General features: G+C 38.2%; 4 protein-coding genes across 4 annotated transcripts in view; 2 read left to right on the forward strand and 2 right to left on the reverse strand.

Moving 5' to 3' along the window:
* LOC114365676 (nectin-4-like) overlaps positions 1-13,209 on the forward strand; it is a 124,935-nt gene extending 111,726 nt beyond the window's left edge. Inside the window, exons 4-7 of the mRNA XM_028322296.1 lie at positions 3,245-3,358; positions 8,928-9,131; positions 9,480-9,640; positions 12,991-13,209. Of these exons, the coding sequence (XP_028178097.1) occupies positions 3,245-3,358; positions 8,928-9,131; positions 9,480-9,640; positions 12,991-13,209 (698 nt within the window). The remainder of the gene's footprint in view (positions 1-3,244; positions 3,359-8,927; positions 9,132-9,479; positions 9,641-12,990) is intronic.
* A 668-nt stretch (positions 13,210-13,877) lies between these two features.
* Positions 13,878-15,928, reverse strand: LOC114365677 (protein melted-like). Its single transcript, XM_028322297.1, has 3 exons — positions 15,416-15,928; positions 14,535-14,789; positions 13,878-14,090 (listed from the first exon to the last, which is right to left on the reverse strand). The coding sequence occupies exons 1-3, from the start codon at positions 15,518-15,520 to the stop codon at positions 13,878-13,880; spliced, it is 573 nt and encodes a 190-aa protein (XP_028178098.1). The 5' UTR covers positions 15,521-15,928.
* A 1,005-nt stretch (positions 15,929-16,933) lies between these two features.
* On the forward strand, positions 16,934-18,758 carry Ctu1 (Cytosolic thiouridylase subunit 1). Its single transcript, XM_028322279.1, has 4 exons — positions 16,934-16,981; positions 17,069-17,608; positions 17,691-17,895; positions 18,131-18,758. Exons 1-4 carry the CDS (start codon positions 16,934-16,936, stop codon positions 18,730-18,732), a joined length of 1,395 nt encoding a protein of 464 aa, XP_028178080.1. The 3' UTR covers positions 18,733-18,758.
* An 828-nt stretch (positions 18,759-19,586) lies between these two features.
* Positions 19,587-24,036, reverse strand: part of Mul1 (mitochondrial E3 ubiquitin protein ligase 1) — a 5,834-nt gene continuing 1,384 nt past the window's right edge. The window contains exons 3-6 of the mRNA XM_028322280.1: positions 23,210-23,367; positions 22,796-23,069; positions 20,396-20,603; positions 19,587-19,889 (exon numbers count right to left, since the gene is read on the reverse strand). Coding sequence (XP_028178081.1) covers positions 19,770-19,889; positions 20,396-20,603; positions 22,796-23,069; positions 23,210-23,367 — 760 coding nt within the window. The 3' untranslated portion in view covers positions 19,587-19,769. The remainder of the gene's footprint in view (positions 19,890-20,395; positions 20,604-22,795; positions 23,070-23,209; positions 23,368-24,036) is intronic.

Genomic DNA, 24,036 nt, shown 5'->3' on the forward strand with positions numbered 1-24,036 from the left:
TTAGCTACAATACGAAATAAGAATCAAATTCTTCGACATTCACTTTTACCGACTCCACAGACAAGACAATATAGCCAATGACTCCGCGTGCGATGAAGCGTTCATAATCACATTATCACTTCTGTCCAACTTCCAACTTATTATTTCCATCAATGTAGAGTGAAAACTTTCCGCGAACCAACGAATCTTTTTCCGATTTCAATAAAATTACGATAAAAACCAGCAACAAGATGGTGTCGAGACAATTGCTTTGTAAGTGTTTCTAGTTGGCGAAATACTTAAAAGCCGCTCGTCGATGGTCGGATTGAATTTTATTCGCTCCGCAGCGAGTCGTCGATTTCCATTTAAGTTTAGTTAGATCCTCAGGAACAGACTCGTTTCACGGGCAGTTGGCGCTGTTTGTCCATCGCTCACTCGCCGCCGCAGCAGAGACAAGGACGGTAGGCTCTAAGCCAGTGTTTTTCAACCTGTGGGTCGCGACCCCCTGGGGGGTCTCGAAAGGTCGTAAAAACTACCTCAGTAAAAAAAACAGCAATGTTTTAAAGATAGATTGATCCGAAATCTAATTATGCAAATGCATAAATGTTGTATGGGTTGAAAACGGTCTCTACAACATCTTTGTAACCTTAAAAAATGCATGAAAAAAAGTAAACGGTCGGGGGTCGCAAAGTATTTTTTATGCTAGGGGGGTCGTGTCATGAAAAAGGTTGAAAAACACTGCTCTAAGCCAATGAATCGTTCATACTTTGCCAAATAATATATTGTGGCCTGTGGAATCCAGCCGCAATCGAGTTTTGAACTTTAAGCTGACAGCTGATCTTATCACCTTTGTTATCTTTCTATTAACCGACCTTTTCTAAAACGATTTCCATGAAAATCTCATCCAAAGTAACGGTTTATTAGTAAAATGTTCCGGCGGATCACCGTTAGCTACGGAATCTACAATTATATTTAGATTTAACCGAGCATGTTTACGTTTCCTTTTGAATTTCAACAATCGGTAGCCTAACGAGACGTAATTGGCGTTCGAACGCGGGAAATTTTCACTATTTTATTGAACAGAGCTAAGCGTTCAGCCGTCTAAGCGCGCGCCGTGTACGTACTGCTAAAGTTAGATTGGACTGCGCTGCCGAATGTAAAACCCAATTGAGCTTCGATGCTTTAAACGGAACCAACCAATATAGCCCACCAGATCGAAGCTCGTAATTTGCAGCTGGCAGCTGCGATTCTAAACCTTATACCGCTGGTATAACTTTTCTTGGCTCGCATCTTGGTGTGAAATCATTGTACTGCGGATGCTAATCGAACGGATCTGTAGCAATCACCTGCTTGTATTAGCTTGATTAATTGCCTTAACTTGGAAAGCCTCTGTCTGTTTCGTTATTGTTTCGAACAAACATTATGTAAATTAATCATAATGTATACGAGTTTTTTAAATAAGTACTTCATTGACTATTTTACTTGAGGGTTACCTAATATTGATAAAATATTATTTTTAAAAATCCATGTTTGTCTTTGAACCTGCTTATAATGATACTTTCAGATTGGATGAGTATCATATCGCTATTAAATACTATTAATTGAATAAAACCTGTTGGAAATCAAAATCATCTTCATTGGTTATTACAAAATAACTCTAATGTGTGATAAATCTTTTTATTTTTCTTTAAAAGTTCTCGGAACGGTGGATTAAATAAAAATAGCTAGTTAAATACATTAGCATAACAAGCATTTCTAGTTACTGAGCTAATTATGTTAAATGAAGGCTCCCAGAAAATGCCCTAGTTGGCGGTTAATCCCGCCGATACTAGGAAGGGCCGAGAACATCGTCCTACGCGAACTTAATACTTCTTAATAATATTCCCCGCTGCGAAAACTAACTACGTTACAGTTTATGGACTTTATATCATGAAAATAGATTATTTTACGGCTTCGTCGTTAGTTATAGTTATAGGCGAGATGTCGGTAATGTTCTTATTTATTACCAATTTCTCAGGGAACGTGTAAGAAAGGTTATTCTATTCTTTGACGGCACTGGAGACTATAAGCTCCTTGTGAAAATTAAAAGCTTATTATGAAATTATTAGCTTATTATGAAAATACTAATTTTAGCACGCGTTTCTGAATCTCTTTTGGCCAAACCAGCTGCCGCGCCGTATTGCTCCTTAAGAAAAAATAGATCGTTTTAATAGACGAGTCAGCGACATTTATAAGTGAAAATATCGGCGAGAGGCAATGTGGGCGTACCTACAACTACATTAATTTCTAACTATGATATTACGCCAACTTTCAAGTCATAATTAAGAGGCATATTATTCCACTTTATTAGTCAAGATTCAGATGTTCTATGAATAGGAAAAAAGATAAATAATTGTTATTACAGAGATCACCAAATTATATTCACTGAATCTTCAAATACTTCTATTTCGATAAGACACACTTTCGATAACTCGAAGTAAGTAGAAGAATAACATTAATCATTAAACGAAATAAAGAAAGCTATTGTAAGCCACTCTATTAACGGAGATAGGATCTGTTTCCTTGTAACCACAATGCCGGTTTGAAAATAACAAATGGGTACATTTCTCTTTCTTTTGTGCAGTCGGCAGATCAACAGTTTCACTTACTTAATTCGTTTTCAGCTCGCCGAAAAGGAAGTTTATTGGAAAAATGATAACGAGCTTGTATTTTCTCAGAAAACATTCATTTGAAAGTGTATTTTTGTTAATGATATGAGTTCTATGAAATACGAGTTCCTCGTAATAAAATAAAATGCGGTGCCGATATTTTGCATAACATGAATCTTCTGCTCAAAATGAAGCTTAATAACCTTCATATTTAGTAGGTACGTAATGCGTCAGTTAAAAACGCACTAGTTTCACTCCAGTTCACTTCAGAGAGCCAGGCTGACCAACTAGCGACCTTCCTATATCATAAATAAAATCCCCAAAGCGATGCGGGTCGGTGGGACGAAAAAGCAACCCGGCGGAAAGCGGCGTCCCGGCCACAATCGACAAACGATGCTGATGGAGCGAGCAGGAGCACTGTATTCCATCACAATATTGTAGGCTTTTCAGCGCACGTAAATGTTCAACTGTTTCATAAAACCTATCCATCTAGTCAATTCTCGATTCTTCGAAAAAATCTCCCAAAAATGTGACAGCAGACTTGCTGAAATTCAGCTCCGACCCGAGCTTTCTAAAAAAGTCATGTTTCTGTGCTTAATAGAAATGTTTTGTTCCAGTGCCCCCAGAGAAGCCGGTGGTGGTGGACCGCTGGGGCAAGGTGATCAACACCACGACCCTGGGCCCGCACGAGGAGGGCCAGGATGTACTATTAACGTGCAGAGTGCTTGGAGGTATGTATGTTTTATATATAGAGAGAGATAGATAATACTGACAACAGCACGTCAATTTAAACACTATGTCACAAATCTTATGTATTAAGAGCACTTTTGCAACAAAAAATATAAAGTCTGATGTACCGTTGACACCTCGAACTACCTTCATATCTACGGTACGAGAAAACACAACATACATTTTAATAAAAATAAAAGTTGAAAGCACCACAGCAAAAGTGGAACGTAATTAAAATCAAAACGCAATGCATAACAATTGAAATGTAACTCGATGAGTGGCGAACACTGCGCGGACAAGAGCTGCGAGTCGGTACATTTGACCTCTTTCAAAATGTAAAGCTAAAAAATTATTTAACATTTTATATTGTATAGGTATACAACGCAATCTGGCTATGCACGTATTTCGCGATTTTTAAATTATATGCGTGCGCATTTTATTGTTCTGAATTTTTCAAATAACGTCTCTTCTCTTGATATTATATATTCACAACATGTTTGGATACTGAACAAAATAAATAGTGAAAGATTGAATTTGATACTACTTAAAGGGTCTTTGAGGTCCATTTATATCTCTGATATTTTCCAAAGGACAAAAAGGATAAAAGTCTATGACCTGTTCAGTTCTCGAGAGATGCCGCGATATGGTAGCAACGTCCACTCTTAATCTAGAAGCTCTGTACTGCACAACACTCGATATGCTTGCCCCGGGGCCCGGCCACTAGCGTGTGCGGCCATGAAATTAGCGATTTACTTGATTACGATTGTTAGATGGAATTAATATTTGTTTTTTAAAAATACTTTCGTGAAACTGGTTTCTAGAGTCTTTGTTACGAATGGTCCCTCTTGTGGAAAAATAATTTTTTTTCTATGAAATGCAGTCATTATTTTGTACCAATTTTATCTCAACGCAACTCTATAAAAAGTTTTTTTTTAGTTTCTGGGTGTTTTATTATCTATTATTATTCCTATAACTGTCCATTTTTACTAAACTAAAACTAATCTTCGTTAACTCAAGGCATTTCGTGAGCATATTCAAGGGTTATTACAAGTATAAGCACCAATGCTTATCCGGTCGCTGATTCTGCAGCCTGGCACTTATGACGTCACCAGTCGCGAGTCCTCGCGCCTCGCGACACTCAAGTTTGTTTGCCCGCGCGAGTGTATCGACACAGAAACGCTTTTATCGGTTCGGAACAACGACAAATTCTTGCGTAATATCCGACGACAATCTCGACGAACAATACCGTGTAAGCGAAATATTTGTCTTTTTCTCAAGGTGACGGAGTTCGACGATCTTGTTTTTATACTCGAGAANGTATAAAAACAAGATCGCGAAATATTTCTCGAGTATAAAATTTATACTCGAGAAATATTACGCGGGAGCACTAGAGACATAGACGGCATATAACTGTAATTGAAATATGGCTAATGATTTGTATTTAAGAATGCCAAAGGGCGCCAGTCGACATGAAAGGTTTTTTGATGAAGGTCGTTAATAGGTTACATTATATCTTTAGGAGTCGATGTCTACACGATTATGATGATGGTTACATTTTGGTAGGTACCTACTTAGGAGAGATCTTAAAAATTACCTTCAAAAAGTGTTCCCACTCACATTTATTAGGACGTCAATACATCGTGCCCCTAGTAGAGCCGCACCGCAAAATAAAGGCCGTACTACTACAATCAATCAATCATAGTCCTGTGTTAAGTCTAAATATTTATATGTACAACAGACTGTAGCCTACATTGGTCGAGGCAATGTACTTGTATGAGTAATATGTCCTAAGGTTTGGGTAGCTACGTAAATCATGTAATTATTTACCGGCACTGCATAATATGCAGACGTGCGAATATGATTGCACATGAGTCCTTGAGTCCCAGTCATTAAATTAGACCGCGCGACTGCACAGATCGAACGAGTAGCTCGCACTACGACGTGTACGTACATACATACTCATTCATATCTACTGTGCTCTGACGCTGTATTGTCGTCACAGGGAAATGTTATGAAGAATTTTTTCCACAAAATTTAACCAAATTCCCACTGAAATATTCATCCTACGTGATTTCTCACAACGAATTTCTCTGAAACTGCAAATTAATATGTGAGACGAAAGGCTTTGTACGCTTTTTTAACCGACTTCAAAAAAGGAGGAGGTTATATGTTCGACTGTATGTATGTTTTTTTTTTTTCTATGTATGTTCACCGATTACTCCGTCAATTGTGGACCGATTTTCAAAATTCTTTTTTTGTTTGATAGGGTACACTTCTGAGGTGGTCCCATTGTCACCAAGTCAGGATCTGATGATGGGATCCTAGGGAAATCGAGGGCAACTCCCAAATTTTATAGGGACGTATATCGTTTTTCAAACGTTTTCTTAAGNTTTTTTCACTATGTAATGATGTTTTATTGTAATAGAAAGATACATAATGGTTCTAAATGTGTATCATAATAAAAACATATGAAATGTCTGTAAAGAAACGGTATTCCGAAGCCTAAAGTTTATTGGTTATTATTAAAATCAAAATTATCTGTATTTGCATATACTAATTGAATTAGTTCTTAAAAATCGTCAAATTGCTCTTAATGAGTCTTCACATATTTCATCTTTCTTTGCTCTGCTATTGACTGAAATGTTGTTGGCTTCCAATTTACTTAATTGCTTCAATTAATTTATGAAATAAACTAAATTCCCAAAAGTACTTGCCCCGCCAAACACAGCACACGTCACATAAAACTCGGGGTGATATTTACTCGTATCTCGACTGGCCGCCGTCCGACAGGGAAATGCTTTTACTTGGCGTCTCAAATACGGATCAAGACAAAAAATACTTTTGAAAAGATAAACGCGATACTTTTATATTTTCGGTAACTTTGAGGAATAGGTAAAATATTTGACACCGTTTAATTTCCATTAGAAAATTTCTTTTTCAAGTTGATCATTCAAAAACAATTCACGGAAGAAATCGCAAACTCAATCACCCTCGTCTCCGTTCACTTCATAAAAATCTCGACGTCGAACATAAAATCGCACATAATGACACAATCTCAGGCGCACAACGATCGCCGCGAATAATCGCCAAGTTAAAATTACGCGATCCCAATCAAAATGGGCTTTATCTGATTTTAGTATCCTCAAACGGATCCGAATGACGGGGCCACTGGATCTGCATAATCGAGAAATTGATTGAAGCGTATTTCCAACGTAGGCCGACGAAAAAAACGGGGAGAATTTCAATTCTTGTGAGCGCAGATGCCTTTCTAATGACGCGGCTTACGACCCTGCTTGCCGGAGCATGCGCACCACAAGTGCATACAGTAAGCCCGTTTTATGTCGTTGTATTTATGTTAATAACAGAAAATTTTCCAGCAAACAACTAGGTTACTTATGATACTCTTTGCGAGGGAAGGTTAAATTTTTCCGTTAGATTAAGTACATATTATTAGGTCAAAAACTGGTTTAATCGTAGTATTTACATTACTTTACAAAGCCGCTCTATCGATCGGTCAAACAGTCTGCTTGAAAACATGCTATTGTGACAAGTCGGAAGCGTAATAGAGCTGGTGGCAAAAGACGTCTTAATAGACCAATGAGCCTACCGTCTCCCATTCCATGTAACACAGGTCCGGGCCTGTTGCGCTGGAGCGATGGATGTTCCTGGCTGTAACGATAAGACATTAATGGCGCCTGCCCTAACTGAGGTCTTTGTTTCCTCTTTATTCCCTCTTTCGGCTCTAATCCGCAGCTACTTTGAATAACAAGGGCTAGTGATATAAAACCCTTATTTACTGAAATCCTTAGATGTAGGTTGGATACCTACTTACCTGCTGTTGTTTATCTAGTGTTCAAACAATATTCAGATTAATTTACGAAAACAGCTCAAAAATGAAACAGATCCAAATGCAAAAAAATATTGTATTTTTACTTTTGGCAATTTCCAAGACGAGACTGATGAATTAATTCTGATTTAAAACGGAGTTGGCACAAATTCACAAATCAAAGCGGGCCCTGATTACGTCGCGAGTCAAATCAAATCTTCACTGCGTCCTCTGTTTACATTACAAATATCAAAATCCAATACAAAGAGACACTGCTGTTTACCAAGCCAGGTTCAACAATAAGCTGGCAGGAAGCGCCGACTTTTGATTTAGAAAACGATTTTTGCCGAGCGCGCGCTGAGCGGCGCAGAGTAGAAAGGACAGCCAGTTTGCTTTGCAAACAGATTGTTGTTGCGCCAAATAAAATCTTTTTTTTTTCTAGTGCTTTTTACGAATTAACATTTTAATTATTTTTTATATTCCATTCCTCTTTATGCTACGTACTTAATATAGTTGTTAGGTAAGTACTTTCTTTTTATGATTGATATTTCATAAAACTCCATGTTTTAATAGGCTGAAGTTNTTGATGTTGGGTTTAAAATACTGGATATGACGCCGAAATTGCAGGTAGCATTTGTTAGCACGGTCGCGGCACCACTTTCGCAGTGGTAAATTGTGCCGCCTGATAACTGCACCGCAGCACAGCAGTGAAAGCACCAATTCCGCTCCCGGTCCGATCTCTACGCAATTATAAAGGTGAAAACTGGATCAGCATGGCATGCGGAGCTCCGCAGTCCCAATCCCATTACGAAGTTCGGAATATTGCAGACGGCTGAGGTCTTGTTTGTGTCAACACAAATCCAAATTAAATCCATTGACATTCGGAATTAGATCGTACTACCGACATAGCACTTCAGCCCTGAACTAATTCAATTTGGTCAAAGTGGATCTAAGGATAGTTCGGCGGGTCGAACAAAAGCGCGCGGTGGACAAACACGGACAAACAAAGCACAAAGGGCCGAAAGGGAATGACTGACCACGCTTGTTAGCTGAAACCAGCGGCATTTCCTCCCGGAAAATTTACGATATTTCCACATTTTTTCAATTTATTTTTTCATGTTCGTATTGTTCGTTCGTTCGTTCGTTCGTTTCAGCCGAAAGACGTCCACAGCTGGACAAAGGCCTCCCCCAAGGATTTCCACAAAGACCGGTCCTGCGCCGCTTGCATCCAGGTACTTCCCGCGACCTTTACCAGATCGTCGGTCCACCTAGTGGGAGGCCTGCCCACGCTACGTCTTCCAGCTCGTGGTCGCCACTTAAGAACTTTCCTGCCCCAGCGGCCATCAGCTCTTCGCTTTTTCAGTTCGTATTGTATCACAAGTTTATGAAGTTGTGTATCATCTATGCAACAACAAGTGGAGATAAAATGCAATGATGATTTATAAGCCAGTGAACTGAGCTAGAAGTCACTTTTATTCCTAAGGAACATTTTAATCACATTGAACATGTAGCAACGTAGGTATGAGTATTTGTAGCAACATTGTAGTAACAGAACCATTGCACATTCAGATATGAAACTACTTATGCTCAGAAGTATTATGTAATGTGTTAAGATTTTTTTTACTTGATTTTTGATGAGTGCTATTATGATATGCATACAGATTTGAAGGGACCTCGAAGCAATAATAATTTTAAGATGTAGCTAATTGCTTCCAACAACAAAACTGATCTTTAATTTGTTGCAGGCCGTCCCGAGCCATCAGTGCGGTGGCTCGTCAACGGCGTGCTGGTGGACGAGGAGTACGAGCACAACACCGGTGACGTCATCGAGAACCGGCTGCTGTGGCCGGCCATCCGGCGCGCCGACTACGCCGCCGTGTTCACGTGCCAGGCCGCCAACTCGCACCTCGTGCCGCCCAAGGAGCTGTCGCTGGTGCTCGACATGTTCCGTGAGTATATCTTGGTGGACACAGCACGGGTGATGTCATCGAGACGGCTGGTGTGGCCGGCCATCCGGCGCGCCGACTACGGCTTCGGCTTGACACTACTTTATGGGACACCCTGTATACTTAACACAAAATAGCATATACCACAGTGATTTCCTCAATTTGCAGTTGTTTGTACTTAGCTTGTAACAGACTGCTATAGCTGTCGAAACGTCACGCCCATGTTCGCATGCCAAATCGCCTATTACATAGCATCTGGTAGCGTGCTCGTAAAAGGTTCATATTCATTTCATACAGTCTTAGTCATTTTTTTCCTCATCACACAACCCTCACCATATATTTTCTTTACAGTGAGACCACTGACAGTGGAAATAAAGAAGCCCATAGAGATCGGCGAGGGCGGAGTCCTAACAGCCGAGCGGCGCTACGAGGTGACGTGCGAGTCGGCCGGCAGCCGGCCGCCCGCCGTCATCACGTGGCACAAGGGCAAGCGGCTGCTGAAGAGAATCACGGTGAGTCGCTTTCAAAACGCTATCATATAGGTACAGCCAATTGCCATGCGCGATTCTTATTCAGTGTGCTACTTTCCTGAAGGCCTCTAAGGTCTATATTACCTTACCAATATGTCACGTCATTTTGCCTTATAATTCTGAGTATATGGACATTACCACACGACACTCGTACTATAAACGTTGTTAACTAGAATAACATTTATAAGCGGAATTGAAATATATACGTAACTTCGGGGATATTTCTACTATGGAATTATTATTTCTGAGTATTTTTGTTATCTAATGTCTGGAATTTTCCTGACGCAAATAGGTAATGAATGTTATTGTGGTACGGCGCGACACGTTATCAAAACGATGTAGGTAATGTTTATTTAAACCAAGATTCCCAGGAATATAATCTTGATCTTATGTAACTGAACCAAATTAGCTTGATATCAGTAGGCACATAATGTGTCTAATTTCAATTAGATCTAAGTAGAGGAACATAACAACAATGGTGCTTGCATGTTTCCGGACGTGCAATGACCCGAGCATAATGCCGCTCGCTCGGGCGGCCGCGAATCGCCTCAGAATGCAGGGCAATGGCGGCGAGCGACGCCGCGGGGCGCAATTAGCGCGCCCTGATCCGTGCTGAGCAGTTAACTCGGTTACGAGCTGATCCGCGTCAATGGTGGAGTGATTTAAGGGCGTTGTTTGCGCCGCACCGACACTTTAACTGTGTTTTGATGGCTCCACGCCCGTTGAATTGACTAATCATCGACCCTACGCACCTGTATCTAGGTAAATAGGCACTACGTTACTATACGGCAATGTATATTACTGTTCACTTTATAGAAATGCTACTTGTACTTCCTTACATAACAACACTGGCGGTTTTATTTATTTTATCTTTTGTAAGAGTAACTGAAATCTGTTTTTGTTCTTTTAGCTCATAGGTTGTAATCTCACTAGAATTCTACTAACCCCTTTGGTTAATAATCAAGATTCAATAAAGGAATGACTAGTTTAGCGCGCTTCACGGAATCATGTTTTTTACGGATTGATACAATCTTAAATTAACCTGGGGACTACATTACACTCTATGTCGAACCATGAACCGTTGCAACAACCTGCGAATCTGATGACCAAGTAGGTAGATAAATGGTTAGGGTTATTCGTATATCAATAATTTCGCTTAGTCTCAATTGAGTTGCTTACACGCATGCAAGGCGGCGACCACACAGCCCGGGCGCGGACCAGCGCGAAGCGACGCGTGTTGCACAGTGCATAGCGTTAATTATTACGGACTTAATCACCGCGTGTGCGGTGGCCTGCGAATTAGTGCGAATGAATGTGTTTAATTTTGTGACGTAAGTGATGTGATTGAACCTGAAATTAATTTTGTTATTTGAACGTTACTTATTATTAGTAGCATACTAGTTAGTATAAAATTCATTTATTAAATTGGTAGTCATTTTGGGGAGATGCGTTCTCGCGTTCGTGGAGTATTTTCTTATTTGGACCATTTCTAATTTATTTTCAAAGTTCACACAATCATAATTTTTTCTAAGGCACGAATCTGATTTGCAATAAAAATGCGGAATAAATTTTGAAGTTGTAAAAAGGTGTTGTAAAGGCCTGGTCCTCAAAGTTGTAGGATTAGCAACAAAGAGCCCACTTGACCCGAGCTGTTGGCACGGAATAAACACCGCGAAGTTCCGCGCTCGAGAGCTGCGCCAATAGGGAAATGCGCTTATTGATCCTCGAAGCGCGGGAATTTCTTTCAACGCAAACTTCCCGACGCTGGGCGCGGGAAAGTTGGGAGCAGAGCCAAATTAAAGATAAGATCGTAAGACGGCACGCGCGTGGTGAACACTCTTAGGCAAGGAGTGCTTGGTGCAGTTTTTAAAAGGCATATTTTCTTGTTAAACAAATATTGATTTGTGATAAACTGCTTTGAGTTAGTAGCCACAAATCATAGTTTATTAATAGAAACGCTTAGTAGATCGATAATGTAAAAAGAAACAAATAAGAGCATAATCGTATTATCTAAGTTTTATTTACTATGTCATAAAGAGAATAATATAATTTATGAAACTTTTATCCAATATTCGCGTAAACATATTAGAACAGTACCTAATAATAATATCACAATATAACGAATAATAAAACTTGCATAAGACCGAGTTCTCTTCAATATACCTACAATGTGGATAAATTGAAATAGACATTTTTGCTTACACAAGATATAACTTATTGAAATATTGAAACCATAATATAAGTATCTACCATAAAATCAATATTGTATTCCTTTATAAACCCCGATAAAAGATTAAATAATAAGAAAGACAAGCTCTCTTTGCACGTCTGTTATAATGACATCAGGTCATAATGCCCCGTGTAAACTTGCTAGTAAAATTTGAGTCGAGCGTTACGTAGTTTATAGTGAATACCACTCATGTCTAAAACGTGGCTCCATAAATGCACAAGTGAACAAATCTTCCGTGAGCCCTTTCAGTGCGGATTGCCGCAGAGGAGGTGTCGGATACACCGCAGCGGGCCATTCACTCCGAGCCGTAAACTCGAGTACAAACGCTGCCACCAATTCCATGCATTTCTGTCCCGTGAGTTACTCCGGTTTACAACTAAAAGACTTAATTTAGCTTGCATCCACCTACAATGTGACACAGCCGGGGAAAGGCGAACAGGACAAATTCGTACATGCTCAGCAATTTGATAGCGATTCTGATGATATTATTTTTATTCAAACACTGGAAAGTGTTGAAGATTTTATGTGTTCACAATCTATGTAGAAGCTATCGAGATGACGGCTAAATAAATATATTTTAATTATTTTTAGTTAGATTTTGCTCTTAATTACAATTCAATTAAAAATGACCAAATAAAGTTTATTAGCTGAGGAGACGTCTAGTCAGCCTTCATTTAGTTTAGGCTATTTTTAGACTAAATACTAACACATAGGACTGTTCAAATCGCGCTATGTCGACATTCCGACCAAAATTCGCCATACAATTAGCACGTTTTCAACTAACTGCGCATATTAATGCCGCGCTGCTGCATCCCTCCGCCTTGAGTTTGCGCTGAGATGATTCGATGCACAGCTTACCTAAGTAGATATTGATTTTGGGCTGTCGCTAGATTGACTAAAATGCATAATTAGTAGGTAGGTACCAAACGTTGAATATAGATAAACCTTCTGAATGGAATGGTATGAGAAAATTAAAACGCTAAATTACATTGCTAATATTGAATGATTTCAACAATGTAGCTTACGAGAGATGACAAGTTACAGTAACTAATATCCAAACGCCGTATCCCATTACCTTAAGCCCACCGAGTTGTTTTTGAAGCATGATCTGAGTATTGATTTCGGTGGCGATTGCTGGAATGGAGCCAAAGAGAACGCAATGCTATCCATAACATTGCATGCAAAAGTGACTGCTCCTCCAGTTGTGACTTCTGACGGGTCAGTGCAGCCCACCGGCTCCGTATCGCGTTGTTTTGATGCACAGCCTAGAATATTGATCCCCGTGGCGATCGCTGGATTGCGGCCAAGAAGAATGCAATGATATCTTTCAAATTGTGTGAGAGTACGGAGCTTGAATGTCTGCTGGTCTAATTGCATTCCCTGCATCGCTTTGGGAGTAACTTAGCCAGTTGGTTTCCAAATCAATCAACTCTCAAGCCAGACGATCTAGGTAGATATTTGATTGACTTAGAAACTGCACACTAACTTTCATCAATCATCAAACTCTTCATTCTATAGGCACAATAATAATTATCTTCTGTCAAAATTGTTAGGAAAAGATTTTCGTTTTTCAATCGAATGTGCATTCTTTCTTTCGTACCTACTGTTATCTATATGTGTGGATCGGATTAGTGTCGCTGGTCACACGCACTTGTGAAAGATTTCAAACGCGCATTACACCTGAGCAAGTGCGGCTCGGCGGTTGTTTGTTACTCGCGCTCGTCTATTTGCCGCTGCGACTGCACAAAGTGCTCACACAAAGCTGGACCGCTCGCCGCTTTGTGACCGAGACGAGTGCACACCGGGAACACCAATTCTTTCAATTCTGTCAATAGGCTAGTTTCCTAAAAAAATGTTTTAGTCCGTCATGTTTAATATCAAAAAATATTGGACACATATATATTTTTANTGAGGTTACAGATAGATCCAAATTTTGAATTGATTTGTAAGAAAGAATCTCTGCTTAAGCAATTTTGGGCCTTATGTTCCCTACTCACCAGACATGATAGAGTCCATAATGGTCTGCACGTGCGGCTTGAGCAGCCCCGCGTGGTGATTTGCCGCCAGTGACAAATAGCGCGCCATGTGCCGCGATATCTCGCGGTTGCCCTTGTGCAGAAACTGAACCGCCACCGGCAGGAATAACTCCATGATATTCTTGCTGCCATAGTTCTCCTTTTCAGCTTGTACTGGAAACGAGACCTGTTGACAAAGTACTATAGTCAAAAGAGTGCAGTCAATGCTAGTTTTTGTCTTCCAAATAAACTACAATGGAAGGAAGACGATATCACAAACAAAGATTTATTGAGATTTAGTTTATTATTAGCTAGCACCTTAAATTCTTATGCATATTTTGTATTATTCTTCTTTAAGTTGGTTTTATGTTGGGCCAAAGTTATTTCAAGTGCTATTGAACTGAATTTCAGTACTTTAAATTTTGTATTTTGAACTATTGTGTCAGAACCAGATAAATAAGTTGCAGTTTTAAACTAAAATGATTGCTTGAATTTACATTGAGGTCACAACCTTGGTATCAGAATAAAGCTATTATTGGCTTAATGTAAATGAGGTATTGTATTTGTATTCTAATTTGAATAACTTTATTACATGTGGCTTAAAAAATTTAAGTTATACAAAACTACTTACCAAGACAATACAAGCAATAATATCAGAGGCAATTTTAGCATGTGGAGGGTCATCATCTCTCAAATGGCCCAGCGGCATCAAATTGTGGTGCAAGCATGACTCCAGCAGTGACACCAGCGCTCCACAGTACTTGTCCAACGTCCCAGTCTCTTTGATACAAGACGTCACTCTGGTCACACAGATTTCTATGAGAGCTTGGTCACGGTCATTGCGGCAATAGTCTGGTCGCGATGAAATTTCAGTTATTTGCTTCAACTGTAATAGATTTAGATTTTTTTAAATGTCACAAAGCACGTATTTGACCGCAATTGCACCTGGTGTTAACTGTTAAGTGAAGTGAGATAGAAGGTAAAGTTTGAGAATAAACTTCTATTGATGTTAATGATGGGTTAAATTGAGAATGCATCGTGTTTATTCATTGCCCTAAGTAATAATGATACCTTTGTTACATTTTAATGGTTTCCTCAAACTATAAATAGATCAAAATTACTGCACAAAGCATTGCAATGAGGACTGTTTGCCAATATGAGCCATACGGCTCTTATGACAAATAGTAAACAAACTGGTTACACAAGTTGCATAAATGTTTTATCAACAGAAACTTATGATATCCATGCAAATTTTCCTCTTAACACAATAATAATGAATTCAATAGTGTGTTGCAACATGTACCAAAACTATAATGTGTAACGTAATGGGATTCTAAATTCCATGAAGCTTTTGCATAACAATGTAGATTTGCAAGATGGATAGGGATCATTGCTAGATAAGATACACAAGTTGATTAATCAAGATTGACAAAATAAATATCTCTGCAACCAGCGGCAAATGCGTGTATCGCCAGTGTTTACTAAGCACAATAATGAATAATGTTAACTTACCACTTCATTCAGGTCATCGACTATTTCAGAGTCCGGGATGGCGAAAATATCGCCCGCCCGAGTCAGGTCTCTTTCATTTAAAACGTGTTTTAATAGTTCGTGCATTTTTGTAACAAAAATTACGTTATCAACATCACACAATCAGCCGCACTTCGAAAGACACTTGAATGGACACATCAACACACGTCGAAAGGGTTAGATATAGACATTATTATCAGCCATATCATGAGTTTAGCGCATATATTTTGTAAATTAATCTAACGGTATCCCAGAGAAAGTATTTTCAACGCAAATAGAAATAAAATTCTTGACCGAAATACGGACGGAATATCTTGTCGTTTCGTCGTAAACTAAACTGTCAAACGGTTTGTCTGCTGCTGTCTGTAGAAAAATCAGAACGAACCACTCATGTTCATTAAAATCTTGAAGTTGTTCTAAAGCTTTCCTTTGATTGGTTCAAACAATAGGAAAAAACCAATAGAAGAACTGCTTGCAATTTCATTCATGGCAGAAAAAATATATTCCTTGTCCTACGCTACGTGGCTAAAAAAAACTGTATGAGGTAGTGTTGTGTGTGCATTCAGGGACTGGGTACTCTGGGTAGTCAATGCGAAAAAACGCTCAACGGTTGGAATGTGCAGGTGTCAAAATGTCCATACGGACCGGTTGTTACTGTGGCAAAAAGTATGAACGTCGAAATGAGCAATGGTTAAATGGTCTGAAGTTAAAATGTCTTCGGGTTTATTTGAACAAGCGTCTTATTGTATAATAGCTAACGTGAACACGTGTTTAAATGCATCAAGGTAAAAATGTCCAAAAAAACTTTATTGACTAGACTACAAGAACATTGAACATTTTGACATTTAATTTTATTAATTTATTCATGAGCACAATATATCAGTTGATCATTATATCTATCACACCTTTTGTTGTACTTGTATTTCGTGATGTGTACCATTTGTCACTAAACCATTGTAACCATGGTAACAATGTACATTTTGGCACTGGGACTTTTTGACGTTCATACTTTCTGCCACACTAACAACCGGTCCGTATGGACATTTTGACACCTGCACATTCCAACCGTTGAGCGTTTTTTCGCATTGACTACCCAGTCCCTGAATGGTGTTGTGTGTTGTTTGTGTATTTGGTGTACGATGTTATCGATAACATATTCGAAAGACTCAAAACTAGACAAATACATAATAAAAACACCTTGGAAATCGCTTCTTTCTCCTCTTTTTATTTTGTGTGTAGTCACTTCGCTGCTCCGTGAAGCGATTATGAAATTAAAATTGTCATGAATGTTACGAGACTCGGGTGAAACGGAACGGAACTGTCAATTAACAGCTGATTGATTTGATTAATTGTCAAAAAAAAACTCAAAACGTGTCCATCAGCTATTTTTTGTATTTGTTTTATTTGTTGAACTTTTAACTTAAAAAATAATATTGTTTACATATTATTATAACGAGTCAGTCGTGCAATATTTATCAACACAAATTACACAACGTTACGATGCCAGTAACGTGTAGAACTGGCTGTGGTAGAAACGCAGTTTTGAAGGTTATATTTTGCTATTTACTTTTTATTATACACCACAAGTTACCATAACTTTGGTATAAACTGATATACTAAATCATTACATTCCAGAGACCGAAGACAGGCGATGCTCTTTGTAAGGAATGCTTTTACTGGGCTTTCGAAACAGAAATCCATTTTACGATCACAAAAGGTGAACTATTCAATAAAGGAGATTCTGTTGCAATCGCTGCTTCCGGTGGAAAAGACTCCACAGTCCTGGCCCATGTGATGAAAACCCTAAACCAACGATACGACTATGGGCTAAACCTTATGCTTCTTTCTATCGATGAAGGCATCACGGGCTACCGCGACGACAGTCTCGAAACAGTAAAACAAAATAGAGATGATTATGAAATGCCCCTAAAAATTCTCTCGTACAAAGATCTGTATGGATGGACCATGGATGAGATAGTAGCACAAATAGGAAGAAAGAATAACTGCACATTTTGTGGTGTGTTTAGAAGGCAAGCCTTGGATAGAGGAGCTGCATTACTAAATGTTAAGTGCATAGCAACTGGTCACAATGCTGATGATATTGCAGAAACAGTACTTATGAATGTACTTAGGGGGGACATAGCCAGGTTGAAGAGGTGCACAGCGATTACAACGGTAAGTTTGTTAATTACTACAAATACTATACATACACACTGATAGACTGCCTGATTTGCTTTTTTAATGTTTATTTTTCTAGGGCAGTGAAGGCACAATACCAAGAGTAAAACCACTAAAGTATACTTATGAGAAGGAGATTGTAATGTATGCCCATTACAAGAAATTGGTGTATTTCTCCACTGAGTGTGTGTTTGCCCCTAATGCCTATAGAGGGCATGCAAGAGCTTTACTAAAAGACATGGAAAAAATAAGACCCTCTTGTATAATGGATATAATTTACTCAGGTAAATAACACTAACTAAATAATATTGAAACTATTTTAGAAAACCATTCATATAGTTCCAAACTGTCCTGTCGATGACATTGACAGTGGGGCGCTACCGTCAATACCGGATCGCTGGTTCAGATTTTTGCCATGTTGGAAACCATATAGTTGAACGATGGTAGCGCCCCCCCGTCATTGAGTTTGGTGGGACAGTTCAGCGTGGGTCATCTATAACATTGAATATCTTGTTCTAGGAGAAACAATGGCTGTCAAAGAAGAAGTGACTTTACCAAAACAAGGTATATGTGTTCGGTGCAAATTTGTTTCATCACAAGAGGTCTGCAAGGCTTGTGTTTTGCTGGAAGGGCTTAACAAAGGCTTACCAAGGCTGGGTGTCGGCAAAAGTTCTAAAGCAAAGAAAATGTTGGCAGAGTATAATGTGAAACAAGAACAGGAGAAAGCAGCTTTAGAAAAGGCTATTGAAGATTTAAATGATAGCACAAATGAAGTTATTAGCAATAAGATATCAAAATCTAAATCCTGCAGGACAGGTAAAGGCAACAATGATGAAATTGTAAATAACGAAGATAAGTGTAGTAATAAGAAATGTTGCTCAGGAAAATGTAAAAGTAATCAAAACAATGATGATGAGAAAAGTAAAACTAAAATAAATTCATTACTTGAGGAATATGGGTTAAATGACACAAGTAATGATCATAAAACAGAAAATGGTAATGGTGATGTATCAGTTAATTCTGATGATGACGATGGAGAAGTTTTATTCAATGAGCAAGAAGAGGAAAACTCATGTGCTGGGGCTTGTGGGAAAATGGGCTCATTGCAGATAGGTTTTTGATAAATAAAATCTTTAGATTAATCACATACTTTCTTTTATTTTTTATGACTATAGTCTTTTTCACGTAAGATGATCCGTATGACACTTCAAGGTTATCCATATTACGCATACTACATATGCAGAATATTTTTGAAAAAATATTTGTATTTTATTAGCAATATAATAAAAATAAACTAACTACTTGTCTTGAAATATATAGTAAAATCTGAGTCTATTGATTATATTTTAATTAAATACGATGTAAAAATATTATTTATTTAATGTACGCAATGTGTGAAACGGAATAGATTTAGTGCTGGGGTATTTCTTGTATAATAAAATCGATTATTTCCGCGGTTCATTAATCGATTGCAGTGAATACTTACCCCCTTACTAATAAAAAGTTACACAGTTGTTGATTACTGTTTTAAAATGACATTTCCATACTAAACGTCATTTTAAAACACTGATCAACGAGCGTGTAAGTTTTATTAGTAAGGGGGTTAGTCATTAAAAACATCACAAAAATCAACTATATTTTTCGATTATTGACTTTAATAAACACATTGAAAATAAATTAATAGTTTTTAATTTAAAGAAACAGAACCAGTTCTTTTTAGGAATCGTTTTTTTGAACACGAACCATGAAATTTGAATATTATCAATAAAAAATTGTTACAATAATATTTGTAATTAAAAAAAACATGTTTTTTGTTAAATAACACCTACACAAATTATTTCTCCAAAAATTGGTTTTACTATATCTTCGAAAAAAATCGATAGATGAATCGCTATGGTTTAGTTATGTGACATCTCTAAATCTTTCAAACTCGAAACGTCATACGGATCATCTTAGGTGAAAAAGACTATAATTAATTACTAACTAAAAGATGTACAATTCTTATCAAGAGGTTTCAAATTAGATAGCAAGTTAACATCAATTTTTTTATCACATAATTAATTTTTCAATCACCACTTAGTTGCTCTACTGCTTAATGAATTCAGTAACCTATCTAATGTGAATCCTTTCGACAGTAAATAAGCCTGTACTGAGGAGCTCAGGTGATGAACGCAGGCGCGCGTGACTCTATTCTCTCGCGGCAGATGGGGCAGTTGTCGTTGATGTTGTCGGAGCAGTCCTCACAGAGGCACACGTGACCACAGGGAAGCAAAATTATCTGAAAGTATAAAAAACAAACAAGTTATAAACAGGCTATTTTTCATTAAAGCCACGATAGCCGAACTGTGAAGGGGTCGGAGTGGCCGACTCGAGATCCGAGGAACGCGGGTTCGAATCCCGCCTCCGCTCGACTATTGTGGTTAGCTCACTCGTAACACAAGCTTATTTAGCTTAAAACAAGGGGCTAACGGGACAATTAGTGATTTGTGCAATACAATTTGTATTATACAAATTGCTAATAATCTTTAAAAAAAATATCATAGCTTGTCCTATTGCAGTAAGTTTATTCCCATGTAACAGATTAAATATACTGCCCAAAAGTATGCTTTATGGTCTAGAACAAGGCTGCTCAACCCCAGGCTCGAGAAACATTTTGAGAGTTTTTATTGCGCTTATCCTGAGAGGAAATGTAAGTGGCCTATCGTTAACGACTGAATCCACCCTTTGGCCCGACTCTTCAAAAGGTTGAGCAGCCTTGGTCTAGAACTAGAACAGACCGCTCACCTCTTTGGGATTCTCCGTGCACACGACGCACAGTTGCACCTCAGTGAGATTCTTTTCTCTTGCGTGCGCGCGGCGCTCCCTCCTGCCGAGTGCGAGCTGCTTCTTGATGCTGTCCTCCGCCTCGCGCCGCCGCCGCCGCCTCAGGTACTTGTACGCAATCCGGCACGACGCCACCGCCGCCACCGACCCGAACACCACCAGGAGGACTCTTGAAAAAGATTATAGGTAGCTTATAAATACACGGTTACAAGTAGCATAATGAATAAAATTAGGAAAGCCGTACGTTAAGCTAAGCGTCCACTTGTCGGTATCATACGCAACGGACGCATCGTACGAAACACATCGTATCGGATGTGCGATACGTACGATGCGGACAGGTGGACGCACTTATACGAGTTTCCATATAAATAATACCACGATCCGTTGCGTGCGATACGTCCGATGCGTACGATACCGACATGTGGACGCTTAGCTTTAGATGACATTATAATAGTCATTAAAACAATCTAAATTAAGTTTAAATCGAAATATAACTGTTGGTGAACAGACCCATTACAATGGCATTTATAAACACCAGTACCTAAATTTTCTAAGACTGTAGCATTATTACATTTAAAAGAGTATTTAAAACTGTTTGAAAGTTTGTATTTAAAAAAAAAATATTTGTATACCTCTGGATCTGGCATTTCTTGTCTTTGTCTATAGTTTCTCATAATTAGACGTATTGTTCCTACAGAGACCTCTGCAATTTCTGAAGTTATTTGATACAGCTCCATTTTGTATGGGTATGTAAGACAGTTTTTTTCAAAATATCTGTAGATATTTACAATATATCTTTGATCCTTAACAGACATCATTTTTGGTACTTTCCATTTTATGGTTTTATCGGTTGTTAAAGTGCCCATGCCCAGCGATTCGTGCAACAGATCAAGCTAAAACAAAGACTGAACAGTTTTACACCTATTAAATTTTACATCAACTTGGTAAGGTTACAGGCAGATCTTTATGTAAAACTAAGAAATTTGACAGGTTTTGGAAACCTTGGGCACTAGGAGTTGAAAAAAGAAAATATCTCTGAGAAAGACTGCTCTGCAATAAATTTTTAAAATGTAGAATTCTTTAAAGTGTTTTGGTACCTCTCGCTGCCTGTCTTGTGTTTCTTTAAAACTTTTTATAGTAGATCTTACTTTTCCCACAGAAACCTGCATAATATTTGAAGTTATTTGGTAAAGTTCCATTTTAGAAGGGTATGTAGGGCAGGTTTTTTCTAAGTAATTGTAGACATTTACAAGAAATTTTTTCTGTTTTATGGAAAGTTTATTTTTTGGTGCCAGTTTTGGTTTTACATCTTTTTGTTCAGTTTCAGATTCAGTTTCCGATGAATCCATCTGTGGTTCTTTCATCATAACAGGCTAAAAATAATAATAAGCAGTTTTAGATCAATATTATTGAAAGCAAAAATAAATAAAGCTGCCAGGCCAGTGGTTCAAATCCCAAAGGCACTGGTACCAAGTTCTAATCCCATGAGGAATAAATTATGACAAGTTCTACTTAAATATGTACTTGTTTTTCAATTATTAGTCATGGACATAAATGTGTTTGTGTGCCAATTGCAAGGAACTGTAATAATTTGTGAGTTTTGCTATTGTTGTCTATTTTGCCAATATGTATTGCATTGAGGCATAAATGAAGTCTTTCAAAAAATAAAGGCCTGTCCATTTACAAAAAAGTTGTTGATGAAATTACGTACATATCAATTGTGTTACAAGATATCATTAAACAATATTTTGCGTATGCCTTTTCGTGTTGAAAACTCGATGAAATCTTCAGACTGAAAAGAAACTACGTCAATAGAATCTGACAATAATGTAAATAAAGCACCAATTTAACGATTACTCCATGGAAGTAACGTATAATTTAATGTGTTATTCTCTGGTTATTTAATCCAATTAAATTTTGTCAATATTCTAATAAGTTTATTACACTTCTACACAGTTATTTTAGTAAAAAACAATTATTTTGCAACACGAAAACAAAAATGCCACTGATCTGCAGCAAAATCACAGTGGTGACAGTAAGTGACAGCTTGTCATCTTTTTTTTTAATTCGTAATTCGTGGCATGGACATCGCATCTCTTGTCTTTGGGAAGTCAATGTTGAGCTTTTACGACCGACGCTATCGATATCGATAATATTCAATGCAGAACTGATTGGTTGAAAGTATGTAGCAATTCAAATAATTAAAATAAAGCGTTAAATAATCAAAGAAGTTACGTTTGAAAATTGATTGTATTATGCCATTTTATTTCAGTTCTGTTTGTTTGTTTTATCATCTTGTTTCTACACATTGATTGTAAAGAGATTAGATGGTAAATAGATTGTTAAAAAACTGATTCTAACCTTAGAAAATCCCTGGAACTGGCCAGTCTTTTTAGTAAACTGGATTTAGTAGCTGTAGTCAAGTACAATGGGAGGCCATCTTTCGGTGGTTGTATCTTCAGAGCACCAGTCTTGCTTCTGCTCAGCTCTCCGATGGCAGAAATGTAAGAGCCATCCCGGAGCATCTCCTCCATGGTCTGCAGCCCCCGCTGCCGGACTCCGGAGAAGAAGCCCCACACGTGGTCGATGACTCCAGGGGACATAGGCTCAAACTTGTCTGATATAACATCCATATCTAAATAGACAAGAGATAATTTTATTATATTAGGTGTTAAAGTATGACATTGCGGTTTTGTATGGAAAATTTAACGAATTTCCAATATGAGAACTAGAAACATTACACAATAGTGACAAAAAGCCCTTTTACATTCATACCAAGTAACTCTGCAGCAAGTGCATCCACCACCTCGATGCTGTATTTCCCATTGTTCAGGACGAAAGGCGTGGAGTTGCAGACCTCATGTATGGTGCGAGTCTGATCCGACCAGAAGCCGGCTGACGTCCGAGCTATAACATGCTCTTTTATTGTTAACCTGAAATCAAGTTAACATCAGTTTTAATGTAGGTCCAGACTACAAGGCCTTCTCTGGGTTGGTCTTTCATTAGAGGAGATTGGAGGTAATTTCATATTGAGGCCTTTACCATTTGAATTTGGATATTATTAAAAATTCTAAATGTAGGTAGGGTCATTTCGCCTGTTCGCGTCCATCGCCCAATTCGCGTCCATTTTGCCGATCTCCTTTTAAAAATCCTCGAAAACAAGTCAACTAACACACCAATCAAACGAAAAGTCATTACCGCTAATACGTCAATGTATAAGAGGCACGCACACATAGACAAAAGTCCTGTGCGTCCAACCATTCCTGTTTAGAAAAATAGTTAGTCTCGGCTGTTCAACAAGGAAGCTCACACGCGCTGCATGTTTAGATAAAAATTAGTGTGCAGCGGCGTGTTTGATGGTAAGTTTTATATTGTTTTATGTGAATTTTAGGATAGATAGCTATTTCTACAGTTTAATGATGAAAAAAGGTATAATGTTTATTATGAATTTGGTAATGTTTTTTATATTTAACGAATAAAATAAGGTGGACGCGAATTACTACATCGATTTTACAAAACTTCCACTTTGCGTCCACAATGGACGCAAACTATACCTATCCTCTATAATAATAAACCAAATTGCGTCCACTGTTTTCGTTAAA

The sequence above is a fragment of the Ostrinia furnacalis genome, unplaced genomic scaffold (genome assembly GCF_004193835.3).
Source record: "Ostrinia furnacalis isolate ACB-3 unplaced genomic scaffold, ASM419383v2 OfSCF7606, whole genome shotgun sequence".
Classification (NCBI taxonomy): domain Eukaryota; kingdom Metazoa; phylum Arthropoda; class Insecta; order Lepidoptera; family Crambidae; genus Ostrinia; species Ostrinia furnacalis.

Bases quoted from the DNA above. Each gene is read 5' to 3' on its own strand.
- LOC114365677 (XM_028322297.1), bottom strand. From the start codon at position 15,520: ATGCACGAACTATTAAAACACGTTTTAAATGAAAGAGACCTGACTCGG. The intron at 14,790-15,415 runs GTAAGTTAACAT...AATCTATTACAG, and splicing joins TCGATGACCTGAATGAAGTG to TTGAAGCAAATAACTGAAAT. The intron at 14,091-14,534 runs GTAAGTAGTTTT...CTTTGTCAACAG, and splicing joins TTATTGCTTGTATTGTCTTG to GTCTCGTTTCCAGTACAAGC.
- Ctu1 (XM_028322279.1), top strand. From the start codon at position 16,934: ATGCCAGTAACGTGTAGAACTGGCTGTGGTAGAAACGCAGTTTTGAAG. The intron at 17,609-17,690 runs GTAAGTTTGTTA...TTATTTTTCTAG, and splicing joins GGTGCACAGCGATTACAACG to GGCAGTGAAGGCACAATACC. The intron at 17,896-18,130 runs GTAAATAACACT...ATCTTGTTCTAG, and splicing joins AATGGATATAATTTACTCAG to GAGAAACAATGGCTGTCAAA.